At 37.5% G+C, this 13,797-nt stretch overlaps 1 protein-coding gene across 1 annotated transcript; it reads right to left on the minus strand.

The window, feature by feature from the left end:
* Positions 1-3,223: 3,223 nt before the first annotated feature.
* Positions 3,224-11,399, minus strand: CTNNA3 (catenin (cadherin-associated protein), alpha 3; the record flags this gene model as incomplete). The annotated part of the gene is made up of 2 exons (XM_010189540.1): positions 11,282-11,399; positions 3,224-3,416 (listed from the first exon to the last, which is right to left on the minus strand). Coding segments are annotated over exons 1-2 (295 nt in total), but the record flags the coding sequence as incomplete, so codon positions are not given.
* Positions 11,400-13,797: the final 2,398 nt, after the last annotated feature.

Raw genomic sequence — 13,797 nt, forward strand, 5'->3', positions numbered from 1 at the left:
AATTTATTACAGATCAGAATCAGGACATTAATCATAGTCTGATGTTTAGTGTCAGAAGTGTTCACGGTTGAACAATGCTCCTTATTTCCTTGTCTATGTATTTTACCATTAATTCACAGCACATTATGAGTCAAAAGGCAATTTTTTGAACCGCTGTATACATGAAATTTGGCAGTGAGAATTTTTCAAAATACTTATATTTGGGTTTACTGTACTATTTTAGAATCAAAATGTGTACATAGGTACCTTTTAACAAACCAGATCAACAGGAAAACACGGCAGTTCTTTGGTTACTAGGCTGGTGGATTTCTGAGTGATGCACGTAGTTCACCACTCACAGGCCTGCCTGGGGACATATTCAGTAGAGTTTCAGAGCACAGTGAATCAAGATGTGGATAGAGATAAGCCTCAAAAAGCACTTTCTTGAGAAGGGGCTCAAAGAAAAATGCAGAGGACCTCTGTTTTAAAATTGTCACCTCTAAGACTATAAATCTTCAATAAAACTTCACAGATATCAAAGGAACCAGAAACTAGATTTACCCAGGGAACATGCCTGCCATCCATTATAGCAACGATTTCTTTCAGATGTCTCTAACAGAACTCAAGTGAATTTGAGATACCAAAATCCCATCCACTATAGTGTTTGTCAGGACTCAGTAGTCAGCGAAGCCATATTCATGCCCCCATTTCTGAAGACATTAGATAAGTCACTAATGCATTAGATGAATTAAATGCAACAAATCTTCTCTTTATCTTATCTCTACTGTTCACCTTCATCCTAATTTACTCCTTTATCCCCCAAAACATTCCTATGAACAGGATTATCAGCAGCAGCTTGACAAAAAGTCTGCACTTCTCTAAAAGGAACCCCTATTAATCAGTTCCAAAAGTAACAAAGCAGCATTTTCACACTGGCGATTAACATTCAAAAGAAATGAGCATTTAATTCTCATGTCACACTCAGCAAGCCCAGTGAGCAACACAAACTAAAATGACAGAAGAGGTAAGAGAGTATTTATTCTTTCCAGGTGTTGGTGTGCAACTCTGGGACTGATAGCTTGGATTCACATCTCAGTGAAATCATCAAGAGCATTGTTTCAAAATTCCACTATACAGTAAATACAAGCTGTAGCCGCATGCAAAAATTCATGCTTTATTTAAGAGCATATTAATAAAATGCCTGCCAGTCATCACAGAAAATTAAATACTATATGCTATAACATGCATGGCAGGTGACTGCATGCAAGTACAGTTTACCAGAATTTATGACCCACACCCTTCCAAAGAGCTTGAAGTAAATATCAGGAGACATTTAACAGCAGCAGAATGTAACTTGAAGCACAAATAATGAGGTTACATGCGATACGGTATACCACAAATTGAAAATAATACACAGCTTCGAAGACTAAATATACCTGCAAAATTAACAAACTGCTATCTATTTTACAATTGTTCACCAGCTTCTTAAAATGAACTTCATGGTTTGGCAAATCCTTGGAGGAAAATCAGCTGTGAACATTCAATTTGTCATTGCATAACGATGGGTGATAACATGGACTTAACTTCCTTTTAAAATGTATGAGGTACATATAATCTACTTTATGTATTATTTATTTTTGTAGTTATCTCTGGTCTTGGCTGAGAATCAATAAATAAATTGAAAATGTGAAATATTTTTATATTATCTATGTATAAAAATCAATATAAAACTATGTATTTTCTTCTTGTCTTGTGTTATCGGTCTAGAATGGATGGGTTAACATTTTAAGAGTACTCCAAAATGAATGATTTTTTTAAAAGCTCCAGCTGATCAGTGTGACAGATAACAATGGTATTTGGTGCTTATAATGTTTTTAATCACAAATGACCTTAAGGCACCTCAGACACCGTATGCATATGTCAAACTCTAAAATGCAGTCATCTCTGGATCCAGAGGAAGCAATAGCTGGTAATCACTACCCTGAACAACAGCAAAGACTCAGAAACCGTCCCAGCAGTACATGGAGAAACACAAAATTTATAAAAACCCAAACCCTCATTAAGTTGCAACTTTAGTAAGAGCAGGGTGATACAAAGACCTGGTTTAAACGCCTCATGTGCAGACTTCAGGCACAAGTTGCCACGTGACATAAAAACATACACCACACTGCTCAGGAGTGGAAAGGCAACTGAAGCCCCTGGATAAAATGAAGCCTGGTTGCTCGCTCATTCAGTAACATGGCCTGACAAAAACTTCATGGTACAAGCACTTGTTCTTTGCTTGTTGGCTCCCACTTGTTTAGGAAGACCCTTGCTTTCATCAGCCCCTCTTAACCTGATTCCAGGCAACCCTTGGGAACCATTTGTTTAGAAAATTCATGGAGCACTGATGAAAGGACATAATTCTCAAATGACTAAAAGCATTACTTTTTCTGTTCCCATTTTCCCCCAAAACCACCTTCTGAATCAATTTGCAAGGTTGATTTCTGCAGGAACACATTTTGGATGTCTGACATCCATCCTGGTCTTCATGTTCACCCAACAGGCCATGATTACCCATGGGGAGGATAAAAATCAACAAAGCAAAAAAAAGCCTGAAAGGAAGTGGCCAATACAATGTCCCCAGCAGATCATAAAACCTAGTCCTACTCTGGGAGCCTGGTTGGAAATAGGGACATAGTCATAAGAAACAGAATATGCCAAAACTCGCCGAAGATGAGCTGCTCTATCCTGAGGGGATGATTCTTACAATAGGTAAAGAATTCATCTTCCTCCTACTGAAGTCTCAAAACGTATCGCCAAACGGGACTATGACACCTTCCCAAATTAAGTCCTCACTACTGCACGAAAGGGGGAACATTTCTGGTTTTAATTTTTTAACTAAAAGGCCTTAATTCCAGATTCAGGAAAACATTTCTTTTCAAGCAGAGCATTAAAGCATGCATTAACCTAAATTTGTGCTTAACAACCACTAAAATTAACAAGGAGAAACCCGTCTTCACTGAAAAAATCCTCAAACCAAACCAGTAAACCACACAAAACTTGCACTGACACAATGGGGTCCAGCCTGCACACTTCACCTCCTTATAAGCAGTATCTGAGAGAACACAATTAGACAACTCAAAGTTCAGACATTTGCACATCAGAACATATTTCTCATGGATACCCTAACATCATTTTTATACCGGGTTTACATGGTTAAACTAATTCCTTATGATGCCAGAATTATTTGTCATATACTTACTGTCTTTCTGGACATCAGCAAGTGCAGCATGAAGTTCCTCCTTAAACGCAGTTGCTTCCCTGGCAATTTTTCCCCCCTTGTCCAACAGATTCCAAGTGGCTTCTTCCACAGATGCCAGCAAGACACGAGCTCGTTTGGAACGGCCCTTTTTCTTACTGGAAGGATTCTGTGGACAGTTCACTAGTGTTGTAACCTGCATTTAAGAGAAATGAAAAAGACAATAGTGGTGTAAACTCTGTAATAAATACATTGACATTGTTCTCAAATTAAAAAAAAAATAATATAGCTGAGAATAAGCAATGAGATTCCCCTTGCTTAGAGAGGGACAGGCAAGCTCAGCAGGCATATTGAGAATTGGCAAAACTACTGAATCAAATTTGAAAGATAATTCTACCTAATGTGCCTCATCTTTGTACTCTTCTTTCTGTATGAACGAAGCAAAGTCAATAGAAATCTCGCTGTCATATTAACCCTGATGCATACCCCTGATACTGCTTATTTTTAAGTTTCCTCGTTATTAAAGAAATATTAATGTTATCTAAAGTGGCTTCAGCCAAGGCAGCAATTATAATCAGTGCTGAACCTTCCCATACTTGCAGCTTAAATCTCCCCAGTTATCTCAGAAGCAAATACCCAAAAATTAGTATAGACACATTTCAAAACGCTTTCTCTTCTTACAGAGGAGGATCGCAGTAGTCAGAACTCAGCACCTCGGAATTCCCTGGGGGGCTCTCTACATTAAAATTGTACATAATTTCACCAAGAATGTAGGTTTACTGCAGCCTTTTCCAAATTGTGTTTTTTTAACATTGCACTTCAACAGCCACAAAGAACTTATTTTTATATATTTCCCCACTCCACATTCCTCATCATCTGAGCACAGCCTCCACACTCCAACAGAACGTTTCTAACACACTATTCTCTAAGGCATTGCTTCAGCTGCCACACTAAGGAAAGGTTCCTAAAAGATTTTAAAAGAAAAGTATTACATAGATATTTCAAAACATACTTTATTTTCATTAGGATCACAGTTGTTTTTTAATCCTCCTCCTATTCTGTTCTCTGTGCCAGAACATGGACAGTATAATATTAAGTACGGATCAAATCTTGGAGCTCAGTGAACACATTTTACATGTATATAATTGCTTCAATTTATTAAATGACATTCCAAGCATCAACAATATTGTATAAGCAAAGCAAAAGCTGTATGTTAATTTCTAAGTCCAGCAGGCAAATGAGGATATGGCTGCAGTACAGCTTGTGGTCTGAGCTGGTCTATGGAAAACGGCTCCATTCACAGGTATGCGATGAGTGCCCAAGCTATGCCCTAGCTCACCTTTGAATTCCTGCACTTTCGTGCTTTTCACGAATCGGTACCTTTCGAAGTAACTGACAAACATCCTCTGGGAAGCAGTTCTATAAATGCATATTTGAAAGAAAAAAGCCCTGACCCTACATCATTCGTGTGGAATTTTTTGGGAAAAAAAGATGACCAGCCACTTGACATCAACTGCTTCGCCGTGTCACAAGGGAGACAGCAACATAAATAACTCTGGCTCAGATTGTTAAATAGGGCATTGGTATTTTTCTGACTGTGGCTCAAAGAAAGTAAAGGAAATTAGTTATTGCACGTAAATCAGCCAGCTGGGAATATGAGCCTTAATATCTTTTATTTTTACAAACCTTCTAACGTTATTTCCAGAGCACTTAATACAGCTTCGATGATGGTATTTTTAAGAGCAAGGTAAAGAGATTATAGGCTGATACTTCCAACAACAAAGGCATAAAACACTAAAAAATTAGAAGCTGCCCCAAACACCTATGAAGTAAATGACATTTTTAAGTGCCTTAACTATTTGATCAACATTCCCAGAAAACATCCTTACTGCAGTCTCCTTTTAGTGTCAACTACTATTCTATGCACTGTTCATTCATATGTTTTGAAAGAGGAGGAAAAGAAACAAAACAAATAGGAAAATATGAAAAAATAATCACTCCTGCAAGTGAAAACTCTTTACTGTAGGACCATTCATCTTCAGCAAGACTGTCAGGAAATATCAGTTTCTGATCTCTAATACAAGTTAAAATGTCATAGGTAGTTCTTGGCTCCTGGGGATTAAGGAATACAGAAAAACAACTCTGAATTCTTTAACATAGAAACCCAATAAGAAATGCAAAAACTATATGCAGATCCTACACAGAAATAATTGAACTAGACAGTAGCTAATATAGTGTGCCCTTCTGATCCACTGTCAACACAGCTTGCACTGCAGTGGCAGAATAAAAAGTCAGTATTATATCATTATTAGAAAAAAGAAAACCCTATCCTCATTAATCCTGCTCATGCCCAATATAACTTCCCAGTTATTAACACCTTCTTATTGCCAGACACAGCATGTCTCCCAGCATTCAGTGGAAATCATTGTCCAGAGGTTATTTAGTATCTCTGGGAGTTGTGCTAGAGGCACAAGGTTTTTTAAGTGAGATTTTCAAGTGCATATACCATCACAGCTGCAAAGCTGAATCATGTTGCTGTTCCCTCTTATTACCACTATTTATTAGGCTGAAGGGGTGGGATTTTTTTGTTGTGGTTATCCCAAATCCTGAATTCCCAAGGAACTGTGCAGCAGTTGTTCCAATACTATATTGGGTTCCTGGCAGCCTTTACAATTTTTTAATATTGCAGTAGCTAAGGACACAATTTCTTGGTACCTTGAGTGTCAATAGATTTGGTACACCTTTGATATTAATATAAAAGTATTTCAAAGCATCAATCACAGAGCATTCTTTTTGATTCAAAATTTAGTTCGGTGTAACAGCAATACCTGGACACTTGAAAAAACAAGACATGAAGTCAGTGATTTAATGACAAGGGCAGAACCCTCTGCTCACTGTTCCAATTCCTAGCCAGACATATGAGGATAGCAAAGAGCTGCCCATACAAACACATACTGGTTAATCAGTTTCAGTATGCATAAAATAAACTCACCATTCATAGTACTAAAACCAACAGTGCGTGTTTTCTGTGTGAGCGAACTTTTGTTGGTGTGGATGACAGATGGGAATAAATGGCTTTAACTTGTCTATTTTTCATCAGTGATGCAAGGGAGTCTAAAATACATGGATGTTTCTACATATTCTGTAAAACTTACTTATTTCCTGCAACCATAAACTTTATTTCACTCATATGCATGTATAAAATACAAATGGATGCTAGACAAGAGGTTTGGCAAGAAAATACTTGCTTATGTATACATACACACACACAACATATGTTAAGTGTGTGTGTGTATACACAAATGTATAGAGAGAGCTTTAAATACAGTACCCAAATAACAGGCAAATTTACAGCTTATAAGACAGAGCAAAGGCAGTTATGAAGTGGTTTCCCCGTGAATCCGTGAAGCTATATGAATCTCATCAAGTCATCTCTTTCAAAACTTACACGTGTACGTAAAATCAAAAGGTTTGCTACAGAAGCAAATTTATACCTAACCATAACTGTAATCATTACATAGTACAGCAAGGAGATTAAACAGACTTCAGCCTCTGAGGATGAGAGAAAACAAGAGGATATTTTCCATTACATTAATTGTTACATTCTGTGAGTAAATCTAGCACAAGTATGACAAATATTAGACATCAGCTATGTGAATGAAAATGCTTTATGATCCACTGATTCCTTCACACTAATTGCTCCATGACAGAGCACATCTCTAATAAAAGCCCAGAATTAAGGAAAGATTGTTTGGGCATGGATCCAATTTCCATCAAGGTATCTGTCAGTTGAATTATGTCAGTTTTGACAACTATAATTTTTAATGTGACAGATGCATTGCTATAGGACTTTACCTAAAAGCCTTCCTTTCAAAACTTATGTCCTCAAAGCACCTGGAATAAAATAAAGGCCATAGACAGAGAGAACCCTGTCTGGTGAGGGGGCAATTGGACAGGACTTAAGAAACATTTTGCAGTACAGATTAAACAGAGTGCAGCTAGTAGTAAATATCCATGAGAGCACAGTTTATAAGGCTGGACACAGGATTACACTAATGCAGTTACACCACTTCCGACATACAGGTTTCTATCTCTGCAGAGCCCTGCACAACACTATTTGTATTTACCACCTGAGGCCAGGCCACTGTTCAGGATGCAGAGGGAAATGCACTGAGGCAGCAGTCACCCAAACTTTGTAATTCAGGGGCAGAGTTTTATTCCAAGGATGGAGAAGTTGCCAAGTCGGAGAGGGTTTTATACAAAACACTGCGTCATGCTGTTGTCGCAGTTTCAAAGCGATCACCACTGCCAGCTGCAGATTGCAAGGCAGAGAGAGAATCTAGCTAAGTAATTTGCAAAGTCACATCCACATAGGCTGGTTTTACCTTTGTTTTCTCTCATACTGATGCTGTTAACCCAATGATTGCTCTAACACTTAGCATAACTGGCTAGGACAGATTTCGGAGAAGCTCAAACGCTTCTCCTGCCTCTTTCCTACCAGATCATTGCAAGACTAGTAAATAAATAAACTAGAGCATACATCTCTAAATAAAGTTAAACGGTGTTCAAAACAGCAGTTGCTAAGTGAATCAGGCCAGAGCATAATACTATTCATTTATACCTGCGACTGGTCTGATTCTCTTTCTAATCATAGATCAGTTTTCATTTATGTTCTTTCCAGCATCTCAATCATCGGTCACTGAGTATTAGTTCTAATCCCTGCTTTTGCATTTTCAACATCTTTTCTGTCTCCTTCCCTTTCAAAATGCATGTTTCCCTTCCACAGTTCTGTTATGAAACAAACAAAGCATTAAGGTTGAGAGGGGGAAAAAAACAACCAACATCGTATTCTCTTTGAACAAAAGCATTTCCATTTTCAACAGACTCTAGCTTTTTAAAGGTGCTTGAGAAGAGCTTTTTTAAAAAAAATTAGACAGTTGGTTTGTTTTTTACTGAAACTGCATTTCTTAGTTTTGTCAGGTTTCTTTAAGCGTGCAAAACTCAGGCCAAAATTTGTATTTCTTCATCTTCTCTAAGAATACATATTATGTTGCAGCTGCCCGAGCGTAGTCTGACCTACTGGTACCCAAGAGAAGGTTTTAAAATGCAGTCTATCAAGACATCTATTCCTACTAATCTGAAACTAATTTTATAATCCATCCACATATGATGCCTCAGCTTGATGACTGCCCACAAACCCCTGAACTGTTAATTGAGGGTTTATACACCATCAATCACATCTAGGAGGAAACCAAATAAATAAAGGCAGACCAAATGAGTGAAAGGCAGCTCGGTTAGTAACAGCTGGAAAGGAAGTAAGTGATAAAAAGAGGAGGTTACTTTCTGAAGAAAAGAATCTCCCAAGGGGACAAATGAGTAAGATAGGAGAAGATCAAGTCAAAAATAAGAGAAGAAAATTCAAAGATTATAATGAAAAATTAATAAAAGAAACTGGTAAGTTAGGGAGAGGCAAAAGTTTCAAATGGAGAAAATGCAACTTTATTTGTTAAAGAGAAATTTATTTCATTGAATTAACTGATTTTTAAAAGCAACTTTTCCTGGAACTGTTATAAAACATAATTGGCAGCTCTTTGCTTTTCCTATCTTTTAGAGCACATACAGCACATCTGGAATGAATAAACTACTTTTCCAACATGAAGGTCCAAATAAACATTAAGAACCATCACACCAAACGTACTCATCACCTTACTGTCCTCATCTTTCATCTCTGTATTCTTCCCTCCAATCATCATGTGCTGCCTCTTTAATTACAGTCCGTATCTGCTCACCACCCTTTGGCAAGCCCAGGGAAACACCACGCAAAGGACTGGCTCCCAGGACAAAGAAGGAAAGATGTCATCTGAGAAGCACGTGTGGAAAGCAGTGCATTCCTGGAATACCAAAATTTACCATGTACCTAAGTGGCTGAGTGCACTCAAATGACACCCATGAGTTGTACAAGAAAAAAATGTTTTTTCCTTTAATATCTGTCTGTTAGATGTGTCAGTCTGATTCGTGTTAAAATAATGTGGAGGTCATAGGGAAGATGGGACCTCTGGGGCTATTTTGGCTGTCCTTGTACAGAGAACAGATTGAGAACAAGTAGAATGGAGTATATAGTTGTGTAAAACCCATAAGGCACCAGAAAGAAAAAACACTCCCTCAGAAGCAAGATAATACCAGTCCTGTGGTGTGAGCAAGAGCCAAGAAATAACTAAGTCTATACAAGAAGAAAAAATTAACAAAGGTTACGAAGAGAACATCCCCTGCGACCCCCCCCACGACCACCAGCAAGGGACACTGCGCAAGCGCGGATGGGAAGAGAGCTAATTATAATACGAAGTGGGGATAGGTCATGCATATGTATAAGCGTATTGCGAAATTCCATGAATATGTATTAGTTAAAAAAAATATAAACCCAAAAAAAGACCTGTGCGGGTTGAGGGATCAGAACAGGATCAGGACATTCTGTCCCCACGCACCCAGCGCTGTTTGCTTGCCTTTACTCACTTAATAAACTGTAAACTTTAATTGGAATCCTGTTTGAGGCTAAATCATTTATCACATGTCCAAGTGCATAATTGTTTTAGCTTTAACTAAAACTATTTTTAGTATCTATTTTTTAAAAATACAAAAGTTGCAAATTGAAAAAATGGAAATAATAGAAAACGTAGTAGTTTTGTGCTTCCCTTTTTTTAAATAAGCTGTACAGCCTCAATTCTTACACTACATACAAATATACAGAATAACAGCCAGAGTACAGGATTCAATCTGGCTTTGCTCCATTTAGCAATGGTCACCATCCCAGTATCAGCTTTGTTTGCTGATTGTTACAGCTATTTAACCAAAAGTTACTGTCTTGTAAGAGGCATTAGTCAATGAGTTTGGAAAGTCCTTATCCGACCTCTGAAACGACTTCATAACCATTATACCTGCCCATCTTCACAACCTGAAAAACAAAGTATTCCTTGTGCATTAGCCAGTGAAAGAAAATTCTGAATGGAGTCACTCTGTACCTACGCAAAGTACAGCCAGAGCAGGGACTGCCATGTACATACTCTCAGGCACCAGGAAAAGAATGTGAAATAAGCAGCATACAGCTGTGACAAGTGCTCTGCCCTACCATCTTGGCAAGGCTGAAGGACAGTTATAAACTGCCGTGCCTGTGCTGTGTGTAATTGACTCATTAAATGCAGGTACCCCGACATCTCTGTCCTACGTACAATGAAGAGAAAATTCAAAATACCTTGCGTTTCAAAATAGAAGATGTCCTTTCTGTTCTTTACGCTGTAACGTATTGCCACACAGGTTTTTTAACACTTTCTTGGTTATACACATTATTTGCACGTGAGTTCAGGTCTTCTGCAAGTAGGTCCTTTCCATTGTATTAAAAAAAAAAATCTAATCCATGCCAAATATTGAGATAATGAGAGAATCTTGAATGCACTAAGCACTGCATATTTAATCAGTGAACACTTGAAACAGAATTGGAATATGCAGTAAAATTCCTCCTCCTAAAAAGAAAGTTTTATCAACAAACCTCAAAGCATTTCTCTAAATCCTTCTGTCCAAGTTTTCTCTAGTTGGAAGGAAAAGTACTAAAATATGTTCATACAACATGCAACAACTGCACTGGTCTTAGGGCATCTCTTCTAAAATGCAATTCTTTTCGAAATTCAGATAAAGAAACCCACCTACAGATTTCAAAGCTCTTCTTTTCCACTCTGTCCACTACTTACCATATGATACTTTGGATGTGTTGAAAATCCATTTGCAATGTATTCTACATGTAAACATCCACCAGATATACTGCACAACAGACTAGCTAGAACGTGCAACATTTGCTATGATGTACTGTGTGGCGTTTGCAAAAATGGAACTAAATAAATGATTGATCAAATCTGGAAGAAGACAGGTTCCCCTGGACAGTTTCTGAGGCAGAGTAAACTACAAGAAGAGCTATGCATATGCCTTTCGTAATAGCGTCCTTAGCCAAGGTTCTTCAGCCTTATTTCCTTCCCTCTATAGTTACCCAATATATTCTCTGCAATACTAAAATACCTGAATTATCAATGGTTCCAATAATTTCTCCACTGTAAACGTCTGGATGTGCAGATCCCGAGGATCAATTTTCAGTTTAAGGCTTGGCATTTTTGTTGACATTTCACCTAGGTACAAAACAACAAAAAAAATGCAATAAGCAATTATTAGCCATGACTGCAAGTCTCATTGCGCTCTGTCAGAGTCCAGAGACTGCCGACTGAAGTACAGATTTGGTTCTATAACAGGCTTAGGATTTCAAGAGATAAAATTAATTCTTACAATTCCTCATTTCTAAATTGCGACAAAAAAAATGCAGCTACTTGCATGACCTGTAAAACAATAAGCAATAAGCAATTATTAGCCATGACTGCAAGTCTCATTGCCCTCTGTCAGAGCCCAGAGACTGTCCACTGAAGTACAGATTTGGTTCCATAACAGGCTTAGGATTTCAAGAGATAAAATGAATTTTTACAATTCCTCATTTCTAAATTGTGACAAAAAAATGCAGCTACTTGCATGACCTGTAAAACAATAGATTTAAAGTACATACAATTCCTTGTCTTCTCTTCCACGTTTCTAAATTGACCATGTATTAAAAAATACACAAGGATAATTGCATTAGAAGATCTTTGAAAATAAGCTCTTCAGTAGTCAATAAAAAGGAGCTTTAAAGCAAAAATTATATATTACATTATTGAATTTAACACAAAATGAACACACTAATGCTACGTGTACAATACCTGTATCTTATTCCATGAGCCAAATTACAGCGGTCATAATAAACACTTTAAGAACAAAAATATATACAGCAGCTCTTAAAACTCCTGGCAATTAACAGTAGGAGAAAGTGAAACATTTAGTTATTTTACGCCCTGTAATAACAAATATTATTCTAAGTGTCAAGACAGATTAAGTCAAGAAAGCCTATTACTGAAGTCAATAAGAGGGAATTAAAGCTAAGTAAGGTCTTTAAAGTTAATAAATCATTCATTAGGAGCTGGATACAAAGTCCACTGATGTTAATTTAAGGGTTTTTACTGAGTTTACTGGGCTGTGGTTCAGGACTTTAGCTGCAGTGAAATGTGTGTGTGCCAATAAAGAATTATAACTGTGCTTTAGTAGGAATGCAACTGATTATTACCCCAAAAGAAATTTTAAATTTTCCCATAAACTGAACCTCCCATAAAACAAAGCTCAGCAAAGCCTTTTTGACCAATAAAGACTTCAAACTTTAACCAATAAAGACTATGGATATCTGTCCTTTTTTAAGCAGGACTTATTACAACCATTGCAAAGTAATGAGGTACTGTAGTTGTGCAGGCTAAAGAGATATATTGTCACCTTCTGGTGAACTTAGCATTGATTTAATACAACACAGTAGGTTTAGAGTTTCTACACCAAGTTGTGGAGAAATGAATCCTAATTGTTTATCACAAAATAGTTATCCACATTTCACTCACAGGCAAAGATAATATGAACAATAACTAAAGAATTAAGGTTAATTTAGGGGTTTGCCATTCTTAGTAAAGGTTATACAAGTTCCAAGTTTATTCTTTTCTTACAAGCTACACCAGTTGTAGCCCTATGCTCCCACAGGTTCAGCTGCATACAGTCAAGTAATAGATCCGTAAAGAAGTAATTTTTCAGTTTTATTTCCAAGTCAAAAGATAAAGAGAACAAAAACTTGAGATTTGACTGACTGGAATTACACTCTTCCTTCCATGGACATTAATCGTAGAAAGACAGCTCCATAAATGTCAATGCCAATTATTCTACCACATTTAGCTTTTAGATACTTGTAAGAAGACTCCCAGAATCACCAGTGCCAGTGGTTCTCTTTCTGTCCAATGAATTAGTAGGTAGGATACTCCCCCAGTTTTGAAATACTCCAGTTTAACTTATCCTCTGAGCCTCCTCATCATTCACTGCTTCAGAAACAAGTCGTGGCTCCTAGTCCAAAAAAGGACCACAGCCCCTCTGCTAGCTCAAACTGTCATGTATCCTCCCTCCCCAAAGTTGTGGCTATGCAGGTGTACAGACCACACCTCGTACACACAAACCCTCAGTGCAGCCGTTACAAAGCGCTTTGAGACGAATGACTGCTGGTTCCAGTTCTACTCAACGTAAAACACTTATTTACTCACTGAGCTCAGAACAAAACAGGCTGAAAACACAGCACAACTCTATAGGCTGGTGGTTAGGGCATGCTCCCAGAAAGCAAAATATTTTGTTTCCAAACTTTGCTAAACTTATGTTTTTTGGCATTTCAGGCCAGGGAGAACCACAAAAGATGGAAGATATCAAAAGTTAAGTAACTCAGAATATCTACAAATGCATTCAACTTAATAAATGTCCTACTAAGTCACATCAACAGTCCATCTAGCCCAGTGTGTTTGTTATGTTCAGGCTATTAGGAGAAAGCATGCAAGCCTAGCCATTTTCTATGGTTCATTCTTCTTATAATTCAGCATCCAGAACGGTTTATGATAGATGTTAGAGGACAGTATCCCTACCTATCTTCCATTTCACAGAAT

The sequence above is a fragment of the Mesitornis unicolor genome, unplaced genomic scaffold (assembly GCF_000695765.1).
Source record: "Mesitornis unicolor isolate BGI_N332 unplaced genomic scaffold, ASM69576v1 scaffold8508, whole genome shotgun sequence".
In the NCBI taxonomy this organism is placed as follows: domain Eukaryota; kingdom Metazoa; phylum Chordata; class Aves; order Mesitornithiformes; family Mesitornithidae; genus Mesitornis; species Mesitornis unicolor.